Genomic DNA, 23,401 nt, shown 5'->3' with positions numbered 1-23,401 from the left:
TGAAAAATAAATTTAAAAAAAGAAGTTCAAAAAAGTTCAGAAGACTTAAAAAAAAAAATCAAAAACTTCAAAATAATAAAAAATCAGAAAACTGAGAAAACACATAAAAAAGGGAAAACTTTAAAAGAGCTTAAAAAAATGTGAGAAAAAATTTAATACCGTGTACAAAAGTCAATGAAACCCCAAGTCTTAAAAAAAAATGGGAAAAGGAAAAATATTTTTAAAAATGCTTTAAAAAGTCCAAAAGATTAGAAAAAAAAAATCTTTAAACGAAGTCACAAAAGTCAGAAATTACTTAAAAAATTCTCAAAAAAGTAAAAAATTGAAAAATCTTTAAAAGGCCTGAAAAAAGTTAATAAAACTGAAAAATCCTCAAAAAAATTCCCCAAAATGTAAAATATTTTTTTTAAAACCCTCGAAAAAAGTCCTAAAATATTGAAACATCTTTAAAGAAACCTTCAAAAGCAGTAATATTAATATTTAAAAATCTTTAAGAGACCCTCCCAAACATCAAAGAAGTGGAAAATCTTTTTTAAAAATTGGGGAAAAAATGAATAAAACCTTTGAAAAACCCTGGACAAAAAAAAAAAATAGAAAAAAATAATATATTTTTAAAATTAAAAATTTTAATACCCTCCAATCCGCTGGAATGAAAGTCCCAGACCGGTCAAACCTCTTTAAACCCCTCCCAATCCATGGATTTTATGGAATATTTCGGTTTCGTCCCGCTTCGGGCGTAGCCGGCGGCGTCCGCTGGGGGGCGCTGTAGGATCGCGGCTGAAGGGGCGGGCGAGGCCAAGCGCGGCGCGCAGCGGGGGGGGTGACGGGCTTGACGGGGATGGAGACAGGCCGGTGGGACACCCATACCGGAGCTCTTCCAGCTCGTCCCCAACTCTGTCCCCTCTGAATCCGCCCCCCGGTAACCCGGTAGCAACGGCCGGTAACCGGGGGGGGCATAAAAAAAAGCACAAATCCTCTGCGCTCCCCTTAGGAACCCACAATGGGCGTGCCCACCCGCAAGGCCCCCCCCGCTCCGCTCAGCCATTGGCCGCCCGTCCGGGCTGTCCGCGCCGCTGCCTGCGCGGAGGGGTAGAGCGGCTGCCGCGGCGGGCGGCGCCTCAGTCGGTGCGGGGCGGGCGGAGGCGGCGGGTGGGGAGCGGAGCGGGAGGAGGCGGCGGCGGAGCGTGATGGGCGCCTGACGCCCGGCCCGTCCCGCCGCCGAGGGACGATGGCGCGGCCCCGCGGCGGGCGGTGGCTGCTGGGTGTCCTGCTGGCCCTGTGCCGCCTCGCCGCGCCGCTCGCCAAGAGCCTGGAGCCGGTGTCGTGGAGCTCCGCGAACCCCAAGTACGTGCGGCGAGAGAAGGGGGGGGTCGGGAGGGACGCGCCTCGCACCCCCTGCGGGGAAAAAGGCACCGAAACCGCGTTCTAAATGCGAATTTAACGGAAACAGCGAGGTTTTTAAGGAAAAATCGCTCCTGGAGGCTGCGGGCGGCGGACGGAGCGACCCCCGGCTGAGGACGGACCCGCGGCGCCGCGCTGCTTTTCGTACCAAAAAAAAAAAAAACCCTCCTTCCCTTTTTTCCCCTCCGTTTTTAACTATGCTTTTTCTTCTCGCAGCTTTTCTTCTCTTGAAATCCGTTTTTATTTTTGAAAACCACGTTTTGTTTCTTGATTTTTAATTTTTTTTTTTAATTTTTCACGTCTCAGTGTTGTTTTTTTTTTTTTTTGTTTTTTGTTTTTTACCCCGGATCGCCGCTTCCCCCCAGCGTTTGGATTTATAACCTTTTTTTTAATTTTTTTTTCCCTGGGTTTTCTCATCCGAAATCAGCCGCGGAGGAAGGCGAGGGGATTCGTTCCGCCCCCACCTCGGGCTGGGTCCGAACAAAGCGGGCGGTGGGGCTGCTCCGCCTATACAGACACCTAAATTCTATAAATTTATATTTTTCTATATAAATCTGTGGATGTGGACGCGGCTGGCGTGCAGGAGCAATATGAGGGGCCAGGAGGAGGAGGAGTGGGGGGTGTTTGGTCGCCCCTATGCCGGGGCTGGTGGTCTGGATGGGTCGGTGGCCCTTCCTCAGCTTTATCTTGTAGATCATGGAATGTTTATTTATCTTACCCCTTTCTCCCTTCAAAAAATTCCTGCTTTTAGCCTGCTTTTGTTGTTTTTGGTTTTTTTTTTCCCCCACTACACTTCCCGAGGCAAAAAATAACCCAAAAATAATCCAAAGAGTTTTTGAGGGTTGGAAAGAACCGAAACAATTTGGACAACCTTCCTGCCTGGACACGTATTCCAACTAAATGTTTACTTCCTTGGTTTCTTGGTGGGGAAAAAGGAACTTTGCGGGCACACTTTGGGTGTCCCCAGCTCTGGAAGCGCCGGGACGGCGGCTCCGTCACTTCGTTCTCCTCGGTGTGTTTTTCCTTTTCGTTTCTTTGGGAGTTGTGTCAGTTGGTTGGGAGCAGAGAGAGCCTCTTCCCTCGGGAATTGCCCGCTGGATTCGTGAGCTTGGCGAGGGGCAGGCAAATTGGTTCCAGAAAACAGAGATTTTATTTGGGAAAAGGCAGCTGGAGGTGGAGGTGGCTCCGGCTTGGTGGTGGAGGATGCCATGTCACCCCTCTTCCCTTCCTTATCCTGGGTTTTCCTTAAGCTGCTGAGGATTGGGAAGTTGGGAGGAGGCCGTGGCCGTTGGCTGGCACAGGGGTGACACTCCAGGACTTCCCACTGAGTCCTGGAGTGGTGGCCTTGGAGATGTTCCTCCCTGGTGAGGTGTCCAGGGAGAGCTTGAGGGGTTCCTTGGTTTTCCCAAACTGGGAGCTTGGTGGCTATCTGCTCCCAGTTTTTGGAGCTCAGCGGTTTCTGCCTTTGGTTCACGTGTAATTCAGGTCTCAGAGGTTGTCTGGATTCAGTTTAGCCCTAGTTCGGATCTTGGTGGTTGCCCGCTCTCAGTTCCCCCTGAATTCAGGGACTGGGGTTGTCCACCCTTGGTTTTCCGCAGTTCAGAGCTCAGAGTTTGTCTGCTTCCAGTTTTCTCCCAGTTTGGAGCTCGTTGGTTGCCCACTCTCTCTTCTCCCCAAATTCAGATTTTAGTGTTTGTCTGCCCGCAGTTCTCCCCCAGTTTGGAGCTTGGTGCTTTTCCACCCTCAGTTTTCTCCCAGTTTGGAGCTTGGTGCTTTTCCACCCCCCAGTTCTCCCCCAGTTTGGAGCTCTGTGATTGCCCACTCTCCATTCTCCGGGAATTTCGAGTTTGGGGGTTGTCTGCTCTCGGTTCTCTGCAGATTTGGAGCTCGGAGGTTGTCCGCCCTGGACACAGCTTTCTGGGAATGTGCCATCCCATGTGGGGCTACTCCTGTGGGTGCTTCCCCATCCCTGTATCCCCACAGGGACCGGAGAGAGTGGGAAGCGCCCAAAATGTCGGCGTTTCCACCCAGGAATGGCTCTTCCAGGACATGCACGGGCAAAACCCATGCAAGTGTTTTACCTCAGTGGGGACTTTTGGGGCTCGGCCGTGATCCCACTCGGATGCCTCCAGTCTGTGCCCCTGTGGAGTGACCCCGGATCCTCACGTCCGGGATCCGTCTTTGGGATCCGTCTCTTTCTTTCCCAGCTCCAAGCTTTGCCGGCTGCGTGGCATCGGGCTGAGCCTCCTCACGGCCGCTCCTGGCAAACCCAGTTGAGGAAACCAGTCCGGGGATTTGTGTGCTGGGCAAAGTCCAGCTCCAGTTGGGAGAAAACTCATGCTCTTGGTTGGATTGGGATTATCTTCCAGCAAGATCCATCAAAACCCTTCACCACTGTACTCGGGCTTCCAAGCCCCTTCCTGGGGCAATGCCAGAGCTGTGCCAGCCCCCATCCCACTCTGCCGAGCTTTAACTCATGTTTTTAGAGTAAAGAGAGCTAAAGCCTTTAAAAATAACATGGCTAAGTGGAATTTTCCAACGGATCTGAGGAGCAAGCATGGGGCTCCGGGCCCGGCCGGCCTCAGCACGATTGCAGTAAATAAGGAAAATATTTTCCTGCCCTTTCTGGGCAGCTGGGAGCTGTGGGCTCCAGCTCTACCATCAGGTCTGGGGCTCCTGGTGTTATCAGAGGGATGCTGATAACACATCCGAGAGATGGAATCATTTCCTAATCGAGTTAAGTCAGGCTTAAGCTGTGTGCTGGGTTGGGAAGCCCAGGTTGGCTCCTGGGTGTGTGTCCCAAAGCCAGCGGTGAAATCATCACCCACTTCCCGCTGTGAGGATGCTGGGTCTTGAAAGGGAAAAAAAAATAGGTGTAGGAATGGTTTTGTTGGAAAAAGTGATAATTGTCTCAAACCTGTGCTTGGGATGAGCTCACCCTCTGAGTGAGCTTTCCCTGAGATGTCTGCAGAGCCCTTTGGAAGGGGGCTTGGAGTGGCAATATGGCTTTAATTTATTCCATCGTGTCCAAGGGGGGCTTTAGGGAAAGTGCTTCTGGGATTTACTCGTCCCCTTTGCTGCGCAGCCGGGGGTCGGTGGGAGCGTGCTCTCCTTGGACAGCCGGGAATTGCCGGAGGAATTCTGGCTAAATCCTTTCTCAACTCCCTTGGCTGTAATTTGGGAGAAATATTGACCCTGGTGGGCTCCTGTACCGACCGTTAAAGGGAAGCATTCCTAATAAAATATGGTTTGGAAAATTCATTTCAGGCTGGAATTCGCCTCCCCAGAAAGTATTTTAATAAGGAGGTGGGGGAAATGGGACACATCATCCACGCAGCTCCGGAGAACGGCTCCTTTCGCCTCTGCTTTTCCCTTTCCCCTTCCAGAAAGTTTTGCTGAGCTCCGAACTTGTTAAAAACCAAATAAATGCATTTATTTAAGAAAAAAAAAGGTGAGGGGAAGAGGAAAAAAAAAACCCCAGACAAAAGTCTAATCCTTCGTGGTATTTTTATTCTGCCTTTAATGACATGATGGTGTCCCATGGAATTCCATCAGCACTGGGGTTGAAGCCTGGCAGATCTTTGCCTCTTTTAATGCCGTTTTACGAGGGACAAAGTGCTTGCGGGAAGGCTGTTTCCGAGGGGAAAGGCTGGCCTGGAGCGGGGGGCTCGCACTTGTCGGAGCAGATGGAATGGAATTACAGGAGCTGTGGATGCAGGAGGCGCTTCGTGGTGTCAGGATTTGGGAAATAGGGAAAACTCGCTGCTTATTTTTTATTGAAAGTAATTTCTGGCTTGTAGAGACTCCCCTTTCTTGAGGCTGAGAAGTGGGGAATGGCTTTAAACTAAAAAGATGGGAAGTTTGAGTTGGATATTGGGAAGAAATTCTTGGCTGTGAGGGTGGGGAGGCCTTGGCACAAGCTGCCCAGAGAAGCTGTGGCTGCCCCATCCCTGAAAGTGTCTGAGGCCAGGCTGGATGGGGCTTGGAGCAACCTGGGATAGGGGAAGGTGTCCCTGCCCATGGCAGGGGTGGGGCTGGATGGGCTTTAAGGTCTCCTCCCAACCTAAACCATTCCAGGATTTATGATTGTGTGTTCCCATCAATAATCCCATAGCTCCCATGCACACTTTGGCCTTTCCAGGGCTTTGCTTCACCTCCGAAGGCTGGCTTGGGCAAAGCGAGCCTGGACAGCCTGCTTTCCAGTTGGAGTTTGGAATGGGGGGGGACCCTTTGCTGGGTGCCCTCCCAGCTCCTGCTCCCCACAAGGCGGACCCCTTGTGCCCAGCCCACTTTCACCAGAGGCGTTCCCCCTCTCCCTGTGCCGGGGTGGGGGAAAGGAGCACCCAGGGCTCCTTGCAGGTCGTTTGGGAATGACTTCATTAACTTAAATTAAAAAAAAAAAGGGAAGGCAGGGCTGCGGCTCTTGCAGTAGCCGGGTAAATACCGCTGGATTCCATAAAATGGATTTAACTGCTTCCTTTAAAAGAAAAAAAGAGCTGTGATGGGGTGGCTGATTGATTGTAAAAGGAGCCTGAGCTTTCTCCGGAGCAAAACAGCTGCTGCAGCTCCTTGGATCTGCCTGGCAGTGGGGCTGGATGGGGCTTCCATGGGGCTTCTGTGCTATTTCTGACTGGGATGGGCTGGCAGGGGGCTGGTGGGAGCTGCCACCTTCCACTGCACCTGAGCTCCTGTGTCGCTTTGGGATCAAGCTGTTCCCTTGAATCCTTATCATGGAAGGGATGGATGTGGCTGGGTTGGATGTGCCTGTGTACCCTTGGTGGTGCAGCCAGGTGGGCTGGGGGTTCCTTGAGCAGCCTCACAGGGTGTTTAGGGGTGCCCCCAAACAGCTTCACTGGGGGCTCACGGGTCCCCCCTGAGCCCTGTCCGTGTTTTTAGGGATCTTGGGGGTTGCAAAGAGCCGGAGTGCACGAGTAGTCCTTGCATGACGTCCGTCAGGAGCTGTTTGGATTGTCCCCTGTAAACCAGAGGCTTAGCAGTGGGGATGATCCCTTGTTTCCCTGTAGGATTTGTGTGTCCCAGCTTCCCCCCGGCTTTCCCATAGCTTTGTGCTCGCTGCCCCTGTGGCAGGGCACCCTGTCCTCAGCACAGCGGTGGCCGTGCTGCTGGGAATCCTGTCTGCCCAAGGAGTGCTGGACTCCGGTGGGAAAACATCTTGGAGCGATCAGTAGCACATGCTACTTGGAGTCTGGCAGCTGGAATAGGGTGGGGAGAAACAAAGCTGATTCCGTTCTGTCTCTAATTAATGATTGCTGGGATCGGGGAGCAGGAGCAGGACTCGCTCAGCGCTATCGCGGCGTCACATCTGGGCAGGAATGCGCGGTCCGGCTGTGGGGCTTTTGTTGTGCAGGGCTGAGGGAGAGCCCAGCTCCTTGCTGCTCTTTCCCGATGCTTTTCTCCTTCTCATCCCTTGCTCTGGATCGGGTGGTGTGGTAGAAAATCCTGCTCTGGAGAGCAGGAGGGATGGTGGCGGTGGTCCTGCTCTCGTGGAGAAGGTTGGGGTACTCCTGACATCCTTCGGGAGGGGTTTTCTTGCCCCTTGTGGGTTGTCTCTTGCTTGATCACCAGCTCATGGCTGTGCCGGAGCTTCAGGATCCTGTCTGTTTTTGGAACTCTGCTGATCTGCTCAGGGCTGTGCTGGAACCTCTGGATTCCATCTCCGGTTGGAGCATTAGAGCTCAGCCCATGGCTGTGCTGGAGCCTTGGAATCCTGTCTCTCGTTGAAGCAGCAGCGCTTGGCTCATGGAATCTCAGGATCCCATCTCTGGTTGGAGCCCCAATGCTCTGCTCATGGCTGAGCCTTGGAATCCTGCCACTCCTGGCTCCCCTAGCCTGTCCAGGCTTGGTCCCAGGGGAGTTGGACAAGCTGGGGCTAAGCGTCCTGCTTGGTGAGGCTGGATTTGTGCACACGGTGGGGTTTTCCTGGCCCCTGCCCTTCTGTGGAGCAGGTTCTGCTGGAGCCAGAGTGGAGGCTGCGGGCGATCCCCGGAGCGCAGCTCGGGGGCCTCCAGTCCCTCCTCCCTGGAGGATGAGGGGACAGGTTTGGGGGGTTGCTCATGGTGTTCCAGTGAGCAGTGGCTTCTCTGTGAGCTCTCCCTGCCGGAGCCCCCGGGTGGGATCCGAGCCGGCTCAGGTGCCGGCGTGGCAGTGCTGCCCCGGCCGAGCTGAGCTGAGCAGAGCAGCTGCACTTCAAAAATGCCAGCTATTTATAACCCTGTCTCGGCTGCTCGGGAATAACCTTTTCCTACCCGCAGCCGGCCCTTCCCAGGTGGAGTGCTTGCCCTTTCTGAGGCCATGGGACTGGGCTTTTCCAGGGGGGCTGTGTGAGGGCAGAGCCAGGGGTTTGGTTGGTGTCCAGCCATGAACTCCCCTCGGTGTTTTTCAAAGGCTCTATCCCTCTGTGGTGCTGTGCCTGCACAGAGATCCACGTGTGCCATGTCTGCTGGGGCTGGGCTGTGGTGAGAAGCTTGGAGTCACCTGGTTTCATGTGGATTGGCCCTTGCTGGTGCCAGCATGGAGGTGCTGGGGTGAGAAACTTGGGAGATGCCACACAAGCTGTCCCAGTTTCTTCTGTCCGAGCACATTCAGGCTGTAGTTTGAGAAGTTCAAAGCCCTGGAGTGGATGTCCTCCCTAGCTGGGGTTCCTGGCTGGTTTTGCTGGCACCCAGGCTTGTGTCACTGCTGGTGATGGGACAGGAACGTCCCACTTCCCGGCAATCCCTTTCCTTGCCCCTGACATCCTGCCAGGATGAGCCCAGCCCTGTGTACCAGCTGCCCTGCCTGGCTTTTGCCATCCCACCTCTTCCAAGTAGATACTTTGGGAAAAGCAAAGTGCGTTTTCATGGCTTATGATCTATAAAACCCCTTACGCCACTCCTCATTGATCCCAGAGTGTGTCCATGTTTTCCTTCTCATTAGGCTGGGAAGTGTCTGCGGTCGCTTGCACGGGGCTGAGGCTCGGCGCCGTCTCCTTTGCCACCGATTTTTCCCTTTTAATGGATTTCTGAAATGTGGGAGCATGGCCTGGTGTGTGGGTTGGCAGGCAGGGCTGGCAGCCTCGGGATGCGGAGGGATGCAGGGATGTGCTGGTCCTGGGCTCCGCGCTCTTTGTCTGGGCTTGCTGTAGTATCGCGGCCAAACGCGAGAGGGAGGGACGCAGCCCCCTGCTCCCACTGGGATTTCGGGGGGCAGATCCTCAGTGGGGTTTGGAAGGGGAACGGGTGCAAAGGCACTCACCCACGAAGGCAGGGTGGCCGGTGTCCCTGTGCGGGGGGTCGGGTGGGTCCGGTGCCGGCAGGGATGCCGGCATGCCCTGCCCGCGGCCGGCCGGGAGCATATGGAAAGGATCTGGGTGTAATATCCCGGGCTGCTCCGCGGCTTTGCTGAAGAGGCCACTTCAGCAGGGGACGCGGCGTGGTTAGTCCTCCCAGCTGACACATCCCAGGCCTTCCTCCGACTTGAAAGAGCTTGAGTTCGCCTTTGAATCTGAGGATTTATAGCCCTTTTAGGCCTCTCCAATAAAAGCACGGCTCCCTCCTCAGACAGAGCCCACCGTCTCCCTCCTCCGGGCTCATTATCCCAGGGATTTGTGTTGCTTGCTCTCGCTCTGTTGTTCGCTGCTGCCGCTTTCTTCAGATGTGTGGCCGAGAACTTCAGAGCAGAAAAGCCGAGCTGGAGTGGCCGTGGGGCCCGGCCTCGCTCCAGGTTGGAGCAAGCATGGGTCCAGTCTGGTGGTGTTCCCAGAGAGAACCCTTATCTGCTGATCATCCCCTGCAGTTGGGGAGCAGCAATTCCTCTTTGTTCCATGTGTTCTCTCGAGGATTGTGAGCAAACCAGGATGAGCTCCCGTTGCATGGAGAGCTTCAAGCGAGTGTCTGCTCCATGTGTTCATCCCATCTTCCTCATCCTGGCCAATGTGGACATGGAGCACCCTCAGCCCCACAGATTTCTGCTTTCTAGAGGCCCCTCAAGCCTCAAACTGTTTAAAGGGAGGCTTAGGAAAGAGGCCAGAGAAACGACATAATAATTATTGTATTACAAATTGTTTCCTTTAATGGGTCCTGTCGGATCGCTCAGTCTGCTAAACACATTGTGCCCTCCCCCAGCCCCTTCCCACTGCTCCAGCCTCCCCTCAAAACCCCGGCTTGCCAGAAAATTCTTCCTGGTGAGAAGCTGGGGTGGTGGGATGAGGGATGGGGCTGTGTGTGCATTCACCTGCTCCCTCAGTTCTCCACTTGTGAGGGGAGATGGGGTGGCTCTGCTGCTGAGTGGGGATTCTCTCCCTGTCGGTCCCTATTCGCCATGCTCTGGAGTTTTGTATTGCCCTGGATGTCACATATTCCAAGGGCTTTTGACTGGTGGCACCCCCAGCTGATTCTCGGGGCTCATGGACATCGATTCAAAAACCTCTTGCTGTGCAATGGCTCCCTTCCTCCTGTTCTTTCCTGGCGTTCCGGTGTGTGCTGGCTGAGGCTCCCAGGCAGCTTTTTGGCAGCTCCCAGCCCCGAGGGCTGCAGGGTGTAAGGAGAGGAGCCGCCATTAGCTCTCTGAATTTTTTCGTTGCCCCCCAAAGAATGAACGTGTTGGAATTAGGCAGCAGGTTACGTTTCTTCAAGGCCAGGCAGCAAATATGTTTTAAATTTGGCAGCCAACAGCGGAGAACGGGTGGGAGAAATTTTCCAGGTATTGCGTTACACTTTCCCCTGAAAGGGCTCTGCTTTGGGGCTGGGGATTAAAGGGAGGAGGGGGATCCTCTCCCTTTCACGTACTCACTGCCCTGCTCTGAGGGTGCTGGGGCTGGGATGCCCTCCCTGTGTGCTGCCTATCTTGGGTGATGCCTGCCCCGGGTGATGCCCATCCCGGCTGAGTCAGGCCCTGCTCGGGGCAGAGCTGCGCTGCGGGGGATGATCGGGATTAATTTTTGGGCTTCCTCCCTCTGGGTGCGATGGGAAATTTCCAGCGCGCTCAGGGCACCGCCCTGGCCTGCCGGGCTCTGCCTGGCCCCCCTCCCCTCCTCTCCTGTCCTCCTGTGATGTCTTTAATAAATGCTTTATGCAAGAGCAGACCTGGGATTCACTCCCAGCACGGACCTGGGGCTTGGCCAATTAGTCAATTATTTCAAAAGAAGAAATTAAAAAGAAAAGGAAAAAAAAATAAAAAAGGTGAAATATTATTTTTGTAAGGGAAGGTCTGGCCCATGGCTCAGCCAGCAGCCCCTCTTCTGTGGGAAGAGCTGGGGTGGGGGAAGATGAGGGAGCTCTGCACAGCCCCTCCCTCAGTGACCACAACCTGCTGTCTCTGAATTCCCCAGGTCCCTCTTGTGTCCCCCCATGTCACCAGGACAGGGAGCTGCCCCTCACACCAAGCAAGGGAGGGGGTCTTGGCAGCTGCCTGTGCCCCCTGCACCCGGCTGTCCCTCCCAGCCTGTCCCTTGTCCCTGGGCAGCCAGGTGGGTGGTCCATGAGTGTCCATCCCTGCTGGAGCTGGCACTGGTGCATCCCATTGTTCCCAGCTTCCTTCGCAGTATGTGAGGAGGAGGAGAAGATGCTTTCCCAGGAGGTGGGAAGGGCTGTCCCAGTGCCGCTGGGGATGCACAGCCCCCTTTCCTCTCACTGGGCCAAGAAGACCTGGCTGGATTGGGGTTTCAGGAAAGTGCTTGGAGGTGTGAAGGGCTGGAGGCAGCTGGAATTTCCCCTTCAGCTGTGTTTGGGTTTTAGATTTGTATTATTCTTCTTTCATGGAAATTTTGTGAGGCCGAGATCTGGCTGTGCATCCTGGCCGGTTTGTGCCCCCTTTTCCTGCAGCTCCCTTTCCCTGTTCCCTCCTTCCCTGCCCCCCATTAGCAGTACCTCGGCTCGACTAATTACTGAAATAATTGAGGCAGCAACATCCTGGCAAAGCAGTGGAGGGAGGGGAAAGAAGAGGAGGGTCCCTTGTGGTTCCTGGACCCTCAGCCCTCTCCCACCACTTCGTCCTTCACAGCTTCATGCCTGCTGCTCATTTAATGGCAGTAGAAGAGCTTTTTCCAATTTTCCTTCTTTTTTTCACCTCCCTGAGCTACAGGAAGACTTGCTGGGAGTAGGGGATGGAGGAAGGCATGTTTGTGTTGCTTTGGCTTAGTGTTCTCTACCTGCAGTGAGCGGTTCTGGGATGCAGGGATGGGGAGGGGTGGTTCCCACAGGAGTCCATTCCCAGGAGCAGCTCCTGATCCTGGTGAGGTTTAATGTTTGTTTCTGCTTTTCATCTGTGCCCTGACTTGGTAAGCGCTGGGTGCTGTTCCCTAATTACCCCCTTCATGTGGGGCTGTGCTGGGTATTTGTGCTCACCCAGTCTCTCCAGAGGAAAAACCCACCCTGCGAGGGCGTGTGCGGGGCGGGGGAGCCCACGTGCTTTCCCAGACCACGGAGGAATCCTCCAGGCTCTCCATATAGCCCTGGGTGTTCCCACCCACGGCAGGCAGTTTCATGCTCCCTGCCTGGTTTCATAACATCCAAGAGAGGCACGAAAGTCTTCACGAGCCACCTCCCTCTGCTGCGTGTGGAGTTTGTGGGCTTGGGAAGGTGGGTGGGGGTGTCCCTGTTTTAGGTGCTGGGGGTTTGCTGGATGTGCCAGCCAGCTGGAAAAGTCCTGGTGCCCATCAGCCAGCCTTTCTTGGCTGGGTTTTCCTTTCGGGATGCAAGCTGTATGTTGTCCCTGAGCACGTGTGGGATGAGGAGAATGCCACGACAAATGCGGGGACTACCTGCCTTGGGGAGGGGGTGTTCAGGGTGGTGGGGAAGGGCTGTGGTATCCTCCTGGCTCCTGCTCTCCTAGACAAGGCCTGTTCCTCCTTGTTTTTCCTCTTTGAGGATGGAGAGGCACGTGGGTTGAGGATGGAAACACATGGTTTGAGGCTGGAGGCGTGTTGGTTTAGGATGAAGCACATGGTTTGAGGATGGAATTGCATGGGGTGCGTTGGAGGCATGGGGACCATCCCACAGAGCTCCCAGAAGTTCATCCATGCCTGTAAAGCTGTTGGAGGTTTTTGGAGCATCAAACTTGGAAATACGGTGTTTGAAGTGCTGCAGCATCATACCAGGGCACAGACAAAGGAGACAAATTGTTGTATTCCTTATCTGGGTGGGTTTCTTCCTTAAGGTGCCTGTCGCCTACTGTGCCTAGTTCTCCTGTGACCTGGCAGGAGGAACCTTGCCCACCCTGCCCTCCATCAGGAAACTCTCCACTGCCTTGTTGGGATGAGGGGGAAAAATCCTTTTCGTCTTTTATGACAGAGAGATTGCTGATACTGGGAATGGTTCCTTACAAAAGGAGTGGGTGACAGATACAAGAGCGTTGGGATAATTGCTTCCAGATGCTGCCTCCCCTTGTCTCCGGGGCTGTGTGTGTTCCAGCGTCCTGCCAGCTCCAGTGAGTGAAACCAAGGAGTCATCCCAAAAAACAGGGCTGGCTGGAGCAGTGTCAGACAGCTCAGAATGCAACGACTCCTGATAACACCCCAGCTTCTGGTGGTCAGTGTGATCCTGTGTGGCTGCAGAAGCAGGTCGGATCGCAAGGACTCTCCCAGTTCTGCCAGCCCCTGAGCTGGGGCTTCCGGAGGAATGCCGAGTGCTGCGGGAGTGGGATACGCTCTGGAATTGGCAGCGCCGGCTGCATTGTGCACGGCAGGCGGCTCTCCCAGATCCTGCCTCCCCTTGTGCCATAAACACGGCGTTTTTGGCATCTGGGCTTTCTTGCAGAGAGCCTGGTTGCTGCTGCAGCATTAATGATTATTTATTGGCTCTTAATGCCAAATAATGTCAACATCTGGCTGACGCAGCACACGCGTCCCTCATTCCATGAGGCATCTCCGAGTGCTCGGCGTTGGGTTGGCGTTGGGCTTGTGCGCTTTAGGAATTAGAAGGTAGCAAATGGTGGGGTTGTTTGGATACTCCCCTAAAGCGACAGATTCTTGAAGGGCTTTGCTGCTGACCTTCTCCTTAATTGCTGCTCTGCGGCGCCGGCAAGACCAGCTCAAAGGGAGCAATGAAGCGTCGGCACCGGTGCTCGGCCCAGGGCCCCGCCAGGGGAATGCTGCTCCCTCCTTTCTGGGATGGTGCCTCTCTCCATGAGATTCCCTGTGCCTGGCAGCTCAGAGCTCCACTCATAACACCTGTGTAATGAGGTACCTTCATGTACACCAGGAGTTGATGCAGGATTTTCCCCAAGGTAGCTGCCACAGTGGTAAATCCAGCTGATTGTAAAGGTACCAGGGAAGAAAAGGGAGGAAAATGGCTTTGCCGCATGTTCTTGCTGATGGACACAGGCTTTACATCCCTGCAGCTTTCCCTGCTTTCAGCCCCAGACAGAGCTTGGAGGGAAAGAGAAAGGAAAATGTGAATGGAGGAAAATGTACTTCTCCTGTGATTCCTGTGTGGCTTCTGAAGGTGAGAGTTGAGTCACTTTGCCTGGAACCAGCTCAGCAATTCCACCTCGTCCCCAGAGAGTGTCTGAAGTCACGCAGGGAGAAATAATGCTGGGGGTTAAAAATAGACGCTGACAATAGGAAGGGACGACTGGAAAAGCTCCGTGTCAGGCAAGGTGGACAGAGCCTGGTGAATAGCATTGGGATTGTGCATTGCTAGAGCTGGGCTTTACTGGGTTAAACTGGAGTTGAACCTCATTTGCACTTGGAACCTGGAGCGGATTTCAGTCTAGGGCTTGCACGTCTATTCGGCAGCCTGGGGAAAGCACTTCTGCTTTTAAGGGGCTTGGAAAAGTGAGGGAAGGATGTGGCACTGCTGGGGCCAGGGCTGGGGAGGGAAACAGCTCAGTAAATCCAAATTGCTGGAGGAGGACAGGTGGGACAGGGCTGGGGGCAGAGCAGAGTGTGGCACTGGCACCTGTGGAAGCGTCCAGCTCCCCAGGCGTTTTAAAGACTCATCTGCAGAGTGAAGCTCTTACGCTCGATCCACTTCGTTGCCAGTTGGGATGGGCAGTCATGACCAAGCACGGAGCACTTTGTCGGGGTCTCCCAGTGCCACCAGTGGCCTCCGTGCTGGGAGCAGGGTGTGCAGAGTGCTGCTTGGCCAGGGACAGCGGAACAGGATGGTGGCTCCTGCAGCCCCTGCTCGAGGCTTTTGTTGAAGCTCACTGAAACCATCTGTGGCCACCGGAGCTTGAGCAGAGCCCCGGGCGACAGCGGAGGCCGTGGCAGCGAGTCCCCGTCCCTGCCGAGGGGACACGGCCAGCGCTGTCCCCTGGGGCGGCCGCCAAGCAGCAGGCGGGAGGAGATGGGGTCACAGCTCCCGCTGGAGCGGGACCAGGAGCGATTCCGGCTTCTCTCTTAGCTTCCAGCTCTTTTCTTTCTCTCGTGTTCCTTTCCCGCTGGCAGCGCGCTCGGCCCTCTCCTGGTGCTTCGAGGACAATGGGGCTGCGAGGTGGGGCGGTAGGGGGATGGAGATGAAAGGGGAAAAGTAAAATCGAAGCATGTCTGGAAGGGCATTTTGATGTAAATGGGACTTTTTGATAGACTTTGAGAGACACCGGCAGAAAGGGCACCGGCCCCCTTCTGCGCGCTGAGCTCCGGGCTCAGCTCTTTCATTTCCTCAGGAAAAGGGCATTTTTTCATCTCCTGTTGGGTGCAGCCACGGTTCCTCCTGGTCCTCTCCGTCCCCATCGCTGCCCGCATCCTGGAGCTCTGTGTGCGTGTCTTAATGAACTCCAACAATTAGAGCTCCTGTTCAGATGGTGAAAGCAGTGGCTGAAGCTCAGGAAAGGGAGATGGCTGCTTGCAGCCCATGGGCGGCCAGGAGAGCCCGGCTCCATCCCACCTTCCTCCCCCCGGGCAGCTCCCTGAAACCTTCCCCCTCCCCGGGGAGGGCGCGTGTTTGATCCGCTCCCGTGCTTTTGATCCCAGCCTTTGTCCTTGGCACCGGCTCGCAGCTCTCGCGTGTCGATGGAGATGTGGCCTCACCGTGAGTCATCCTCCTTCCTTTCTGCTGCTGTTTTATTTTTCCCTTTTCCTTCTCCTAAGAGAGCACTTAGTAAAAGGAAGCAGCGCATTCATCCAGGAAACGGGAGCACAACAAACGCCTGCCGTTTATCCTTTCAAAGGCGTCTCCCTTGAGCTGTTGCTGCTGCTGTGACAGGCCGGGGAGTGAGGCAGCTGCTGGTGTGCGGCCCGGGGATGCTCTCCTGTGCATCGTCCCCAGGGCCAAGGTCCCCAGGTCCTGCCTGGCCACGGGGAGCCCTCGGGGGGGTCACCTTCCCATGTGCTGGCAGCTCCTGACCCTGCCAAGGCGGGAGGAGGAGAAACGAGGACAGAGCTGCTCCCTGGAGAGAAGTCTGACAGGTCGGGGGGCTGGGAGGGGGGCCAGGAAGGTCGGTCGGAGCCAGCATCCGTGTCCCTGTGCCGGTGCTGGGGAGCCCAGGAGGAGCTCTGTCACTTCTCATCTCGGAGTTGTCGCCTGAGCCCGGGGCTGGGCTCTTGTCCTCCCCGCACCTCCCTGCTGCTGCCTTCAGTCATCTCACACACAGAGCTGTCAGCAGCCCAAAATTTACTGCTGGCATAAACCCATCAAAAAGCCAAACTGTTGGTCGGTAAAAATGGCAAAGCAATTGCAGGGAAACTTGTTTCTTCCTCTGACAACTTCTGAGTCAGTCCTTTAATCTCTAATCTAGGTTTATGGTCATTTTATTGAAATGCTGGGCTCTGTGGAAAACTGACATGTATGACCATCATAAACCAGGAGTTATGGGAGCCCAGAATTGCCTTGATGGTCCAAGTGTCTGCAGGAAGCATTTTTAAAATCTGTAATTGGGATTTATTGGCCATTGTGGCTCAAACTGTCAGGAGAAAATAAAATAATCAGCCTGGGATTTTTTTTCCTCTGGCTTTTGACTCTTTCCACACATTCTTAAATCTTGTGGTGCTTTGCTTCCGTGCTTAATTCCCCTGTAATGGGGGGATGTGGGTGAGAGGAGGGAGCCCGGCCCTGTGGGTACCTCAGCTCTGATCCTGGCTGTGCAGGCTACCAGTGCCCTCCTGCCTCAGTGTCCTGCACCTTGGGATAGCTGGGATCTCATCAGTGTCCCATGGGATGTGGTGGTCATGGACACGGGGATGTGGATGTGGGGACATGGAGCAACAGACCAGCCTGGAGGAGGCCTCTTGGCTGGTTCCTCATCTGGGGTGGCTGGTTCGATGGATGAGGAGATTTTTCATTGGCGAGGTGTTGCTGCAGATGGACGTAGCAGGAAGTGTGTGCTGGGCCAGGTCAGGGAGAAGAGACACTCCTGTGTCCTGCCAGAACCTGTGTCAATCAAAGCATCCATTGCCACGGAGTTAAAACATGCCAACACCAGAGCCTGGGGCCAAGGGCACGTTTCGTACCAACAGCCCGTTTAAAGCAGTGCCACGCAGGGGAGCTGGGTGATGCTGGAACGGGCTGAGCCCCACCTGGTGTTCGGCGAACCTCGGGAAGGACCTTAGTGTTCCATCTCATGTTCCTTCTTTTTTGGATATGTTAAACTGACTCAACTTTCGGGGTTTTTCTTCTCAGTCTGTGAATGGCTCCTGTGCCTTATGCCTGTCCATGTCTAATGGGGCATGGACTCATCCAGGCTATGGATGGCTCTCCTCGGTGTTGCCATTCCCTGGCTTGCTGGTGCAGGATGCACCCGGCAAAACTCCTGCCCCTTCCCCGTTATCTGCCATTCCCAATTTTCTCTCCATTAACTTGCGACCGCAAGCAACACCCGACAGTGCCAGGTCCAGAGTTACCCTGGAATAATCTGCTGGGCTTGATAAGTATCTCTGCTTTGGTTTTGTTTAACAAATATCTCCTTTAATGGCACAGCTTTTTGTTAAGCTTCCTCGAATTATCATCCCGCTTAATCATGCAGGGTGACTTCTAAAAGTACTTTTTTAAAAAATGCCACTTTTTATCCAGGTTTAAAATTGAAACTCATTTTTTATCCAGAGGCAGGATATAAATGAGTCTACTAAAATTAGATTAATCCTAATAAGAATGTCAGTTATCATTTCTGAATACATTAATTTTTTTTTTTTTTTAAATTTTACATGCCTCTTTAGCTATAATTGCTGGTGTAATTTCTTACGCAGACATGGTGTGTCCTCATGGTTGACAGAAATACTTAATGCAATGTCGACACCGCACTAAGTTCCAAATTAGTGCGTCGCAGACACTGCCAACGGTTTGAACTTTCTCCCTAATAAGTTAAAAAAAGAGAAAGGCAAAGAAAAAAACACTTTACATGCAAAGAAAGACTTAAATGGATTGAGGGAGTTGGAGTGAAGTGGGATAGTTGGAAGCTAGAGCCCCATGAAGAGGGAGAGAGAAGCAGGAAAGGGGTGGAGGTCAGGGAGGAGATTTGGGGTCCTGTGAGGGGTTTGTGGGGTGAATCCTGCCAGAGGCTGGCAGCTGCAGGGCAGGATGGAGGAGCTGAGGGTTGGGAAGGAGATTTGGAGTCTGGTGAGGAATTTGTGTGGGTGAGTCCTGCCAGGGGCTGCAGGGCAGGACAGGGAGGTCCCACAATAGCACTGGTGCTGTTCACTTGGGGTTTTCCCAAGCCAGGATAAAGGACCCCTTTTTTAGGGAGCACCCCAAAACCATCACTCCAAGGTGGGGGTTGGTCTCTGCTCTCACAGCTCTGTGGGTTTGAGGATTGCTCTGTGCTGGGGAGTGGGGATCAGCCCTGCCTGGGGAGTCAGCGGGACAGACAGACACGAGCTGTGGAATGAACTCCTGCTGGATTGGTGGCATCAGCCCTCTCAGGCTCCCAGCGTGGTGGCATGGCTGGGACACAGCCCCAGCTCGGTGGCACACACTGAGTGGGGCAAGGACCGCCGCTGGGAATGCTGGAGCTAGCGGGATTTTGGGACAAGACTCTGGGGGATCGCATCTGGCAGCAAAGCAGGGGGGCAGGATGTGGTTGGGGGAGACTTTGGTCTCTCCTGCGGCTCTCGCCAGTTTTCTTCCATGAGTGTGGGTGGCAAGGCAGAGGATTTCGTCTCGGGGGGAGGATTGGGAACACTCCCCGTCCGCAGGCAATTGGAAACTGCTGGCGCTGGAGCAGGACAGGCTGGGTGCTCTGCCCTCCTCCTCCTCCCCAGGCCCAAGGGCTGGGTTATTTTTAGGTTTAAACATGAGCTTTGCTTAGTGCCTTGTGAAAGTTCCCTCTGGGAGTGGGAGCCGTGTGTCCTGGAGGAGTCTGGTGACATCCTTGGAGACGGAAAGAAGCACCAGTCCCAAGAGCTCTGGCAGTGTCTGTGACACCAGAGCCAGTGCTGGGTTCTGGTTCCTCTCCTCTCCCATTCCCAGCTGGAAGTTGTAGGTTGGATTGAAGTTCAGCTGTACATGTAAATCTGGCCTAAAAATAAAAGCAAGTACAAGCCAGATCTCTTTGTACTGGAGGAGGGATTAAAACCTGACACTCCTGTGCTCTCTCTCCTGGCCCCTCCTTCAGCTGCTGCTCTTCCCGTCAGCCTTCAGCTGGGTAAACTGGTGCAGTGGAACGGCTGCTGAGGGGGAGTACAGGAATGTCCCAACTCTTTCCAGTGGTGAAACTTTTAGGAGGGTCTTTTTGGTGTAGATGTGGAGAAAATGTGGGCTGTTGTGCCAGAATAGGCCCTCGCAGTAAAGAGGGGTGTGGGCAGCACTGGGAAGAGGTTCTGGGGAGAAAGGGGCAGTTTCTGCCCTGCTGAGTGACACCCAGAGCAGGACTGGAGGAGGAGACTGGATCCAGCTTTCCTGCAGAGCTGGCTCTCCAGGCTTTGGTGATGGCTCAGTTCTGTGCAGCAGGACAAGAGGGGAGAGAACAAATAAACTTTTGAGGTCCTGTGACTCATTTTTAGTTTTTTGTCCCCGACCTAACGTAGTCCCATCCACCCCCTTGGAGCAGGGCCAAAGGTCTGGGGCAGCTGAGTGCAGTGAGCGGTGGTGAGACTGGTGTGGGAGTGAGGAACATGGGGTGACCTGGTCCAGCCTGGAGAAGGGAAGGTTGCAGAGAGACCTTGGAACCCTTTCCAGTGCTAAAAGGGGCTCTAGGACAGTCCCTCTAGCTGGAGAGGGACTTTGGATGAGGGACAGGACAAGGGAGAATGGCTTCTCACAGCCACAGGGCAGGATTAGATGGGATGTTGGGAAGAAATTCTTCCCCATGAGAATTGTGACGCCCTGGCACAGGTTGCCCAGAGAAGCTGTGGCTGCCCCTGGATCCCTGGAAGTGTCCAAGGCCAGGTTGGATGGGGCTGGGAGCAACTTGGGATAGGGGAAGGTGTCCCTGTCATGGGCAGTTGGAACTGGATGGTCATCGAGGTCTCTTGTAGCTGGGGTGGGCAGCTGTGGGCAGATGTGCACATGGCCGATGTTGGGATGGGGGGTTGGGAATCTCTTAATGACTCCCACTGGCAGTGGCAGCCGAACAAGTTCCCAGTAATGACGCCAGGGCTGAGGGCTGGTGATTTGCAGCTGCCTGGGAAGATGGCGCTTCCAGACGGGAGCCAGAGCTGGAATGCCAGAACTCGTTTGGCCACTCCAGGAGCCGGGGGATCAAAGGGCCCGGTGTGAGTCAGGGCGGCGCGGTGGGGGGTGACGCTGCTCCCCTGGGACCAGGGGCTGGCAGGGCTGGCGAAACCCGGGAGACCTGTCGGGGCAGGGCAGGGCATCCCACAGCTGGGATGGGGAACCCTCCGCAGGGTTTGCTCCTCCCTGCCCAGTTCCTAACATTGGGATTAATCCTTCAAACCGCAGCATTGCATCCCTGGGCTGAGCCAGAGCCCCAGGGACCTGGGTGGGTGCTCTGGAGCTGTCATCCAGCCCCTAGTGGGATGTCCACAGATAGAAACCTGAGCCCTGGGACACAGTGAGGGGCTCCTGGGAGCCAGGGGAAATCCAGGAGACCTTGCGGTTTCTGTTGCTCCCCAGGACATGTGTGGGCTTTATTTTTCTGGTATTTCTCAGAAAAATGGAGGAGGCTGGTGGCTCCTCTCTCTTGCATTGGAGGTGGCCAGTGAAGTGGGAAGCTGAGGCATTTGGGGAGGCCTTCTCTACTTCTTGGAATGCAGCAGCAGGAGCACCCAGTTACTGTTCCATGGGGAGATTTGAGATTCCCAGCTGCAAACTGTGTTTGTGGGGAGCAGGGTTAGGTGGGGTGTCAGGTCCTGGGGTTCAGGAAGGGAAGGGCTCCCTCTCTCCTAAGGCCCAGCTACCAGCTGTAACTTCAGCTCTTGGCTCTTAGCTTTCAGTTCTTCTTTTTTTTTCCAGCTGAGCTGGAAAAGTGAGAGGTGGGAAGAGGGGGGATCTTGGAAAACAGTGGGGTTTGTGTCAGGTTTGGTGTGCTAAGCCCCCCACCCGCCTGTCCCTGTGCCCCCAGCCCTGCTCTGGGGAGGGGGGGGGCTGCAGTTTGCCTCAGTTCTGTCCCGACTGGGGTTGATCTGCATGAGAATGAGCAGGGCTTGGCGGGGAGGGCTTGTCTTAGGTTCCTTGGGCATATTCCTGCTGCTTTCCCTTCCAAGTGGGCGCCCGGCCGCCGCCGCAGCCCCTGCCAAAGTAATTCTTTGCTTTGGAACCGGGAGACGAAATCTCCTCCGTTTTATTTCGGAGGGGTCAGGGAAGGAGTGGGAACCCCGCTGATCCAACCGTGTTCCCTTTTAACCTGCCTCTCCCTCTCTCCCCCTCCTGGCCCCCCGTCCTCCGGATGAGCGGGGCTGTAGCCAGGGCACGAGTGGCCAAACCAAAGCCGGAAAACACACGGAGCCGAGCGGGAACATGAGCTCTTTCCGATGGATCATTTAATATCTGCAGCATCCTGGGGCTGGGATTGTGCCACTCCTGGTGCCGTCAGGGTTTTGTGATGCCTGACGTGTGCTGGGTTCTGTCGTTCTGCCTCCATGTTCTCCCTGTGGGTTTTAGGTGGCGGTTTTTGGGATGGGGGTCACGGTGCAGCATCCAGGTGCCAACCTCTGTTGGGATTGGAGTGCGGGTAGGAGAAGGTGAGTGCCCACTGCCCACACCTCAGCCCTGCCGCCACCGCCCAGCCTCATTGTCTCACTTCTCTCTCCATTCCTACGCCAATTAAAGCGCCGTGTTGCCATTCATGGCCCTTATGGTTTTGTTCAGTTGTCTGTCAGCTCTTGTCAAGCCCTGTCCCCTTCCCCTCCCCCGTTTCCAAAAACAAAACCCCTGACAAACCCCCCTTTGAATCCCCTCTTACCTCACTCCCAGCGTGGGGCCCCATTGCCGGGGGATGCCGGCGGCGGCGGCGGGGAGACCGCTCCCCACGCTGCCTTTGTGGGCCGCTGCCGCCCCCCAGCCCTCGGCCTCCCGCTTCTGCCAGCATTAATTAGATAACTCGGCCCCTCTTGATTCCTTCGAGGGGAGATTGGGACGATCTGACTCCAGGGAGAAAATATGGCTTTTCTTCCTCTTTATTTTTTGGCCAAGCCCTTGATTCTGTCGCTGCTGGAGGTGCTTATTGTGCTGGGAAATAACGGGTTTGGGGGGGGGTGGGTGTGCGACAGGGGTGAGCCTGCGGGGCTCCCGGTGTTCCACATTCCCTATCCGGACCCCAGGCGGGTGTGGGCGGGAGCCCGGGGTCCCCTGAGCCCATGCCAGCGGCTGTGGAGAGTGCTGCAGGTGGCAGCAGCAGCCTGCGCCAGTGCTCTGGCCCTAATTAAATCTACTCCAAAATCCCTCAATTAGCAGCAGGTTTTGTTTCCCCCCCTCGCTAGGTTTGCACGGAGATCGTTCGGGCGCAGAGTGCATGAAGTGTGCGCAGACCTGGGAGGATGGATCAGCACATGGCTGCTTCTGGCAGGCCTGGCTGCTGCGAGGGCTCGGAGCCTTCCCTCTCCTCCCCCTTCTCTTCTTCCTCCTCCTCCTTGGGGCCTGAGGGTGGTCAGCAGCTGTCCCTGGAAGTGATGGACTGGCATCAGGATACATCCTGGCCGAGCCCACGATGGGATAAAGGAGAACATTCTCCTTTTGTGGGTGTTGCCTTTGGTGGTGGTGATCTGTCATCCTCCTTGGGAGTCTAGCACTTGGATACTCTCCCTGACCATGTTGTAATTATGGGGATAGCTCAGGGAGAAAGCCCTTCCTGCAGCCCTGCTCTGGCACAGGAGGGCTGAGTCACTGGGGCCTGAGATGTCACCAGCTGTGGTGGCAGCCGCTGGCTGGGAGTGCTGAGGTGTGGCTGGCATCTCATAGCATCCATGCCAACTTTCCTGAAGCCTGCTGACCTGTTCTCCCAGCATCCTGGTGGCTGGAACCCTCCTCTGCTCTTGACTGGTGGTAACCTTGGTATGAGCCTTCCCTAGGAAAAGGGGTCTGGACTGCAGAGAGGAGAGCAGACCTGTCCACAAGATGCAGGTTTCCAGTTGAAACCAGGATCCTGCTCCCTTCTTCCTGCTTGAGAAACCCAGCAATGGTGGGTATTTTCCTGGCAAAGTGGGCTCTCTGGTGTGTCCCCCACATGCTGGGTAAGGGCTTGGTCTTCAGAGCTACGGCAGTGACTGCAATATGTAAACAAAGCTCAGGGGGTGTAGTGAGACCTTCCCTGCATCCCACATTCCTTGTGTCCTGCCTTCCCTGCATTTCACCTTCCCTGCTTCCAGGGCTGCTCAGGAGAAGCAAGGTGCTCTCTCAGCCTTCATTGTTTGAGGCTGCTTGGGGAGAGTTACAGTCCAAAGTAATGAACATGAGGCTCTTGTTTGCCAAACCTGTGTGTGAAGCATTGGAGTGGCCTCTTGGCCATTACCAAAGCCATGGGAATCCCAAGAGCCACTGGTTTCCCTGTGGAGAGGTGCTGGGAGCCACGCTGTGACTGGGGCTGGTGTTTGAGCATGGACAGACTACACTGCCTTGGGCATCACCCCTGTTTCTGGGCAGAGAGGGGCAGTTTAGGTTCATTTTCCCCTGCACTTGGTGTTTCTATCCCTTCTACTCAATCCCAGCCCTGGTTTGACTGTGACCTGGAGTTG

General features: G+C 54.8%; 1 protein-coding gene across 1 annotated transcript in view; it reads left to right on the top strand.

The window, feature by feature from the left end:
* The first annotated feature begins 1,110 nt into the window (after positions 1-1,110).
* The window catches only part of EFNB1 (ephrin B1), a 47,383-nt gene continuing 25,092 nt past the window's right edge, over positions 1,111-23,401 (top strand). The window contains exon 1 of the mRNA XM_058847741.1: positions 1,111-1,344. Within this exon, the coding sequence (XP_058703724.1) occupies positions 1,229-1,344 (116 nt within the window). The 5' untranslated portion in view covers positions 1,111-1,228. The remainder of the gene's footprint in view (positions 1,345-23,401) is intronic.

Source organism: Poecile atricapillus, chromosome 12, assembly GCF_030490865.1.
Source record: "Poecile atricapillus isolate bPoeAtr1 chromosome 12, bPoeAtr1.hap1, whole genome shotgun sequence".
NCBI classification, from domain to species: Eukaryota; Metazoa; Chordata; class Aves; order Passeriformes; family Paridae; genus Poecile; species Poecile atricapillus.
Note: the sequence above shows the minus strand (reverse complement) of the source record. Positions and strands in the feature narration are given on the sequence as shown.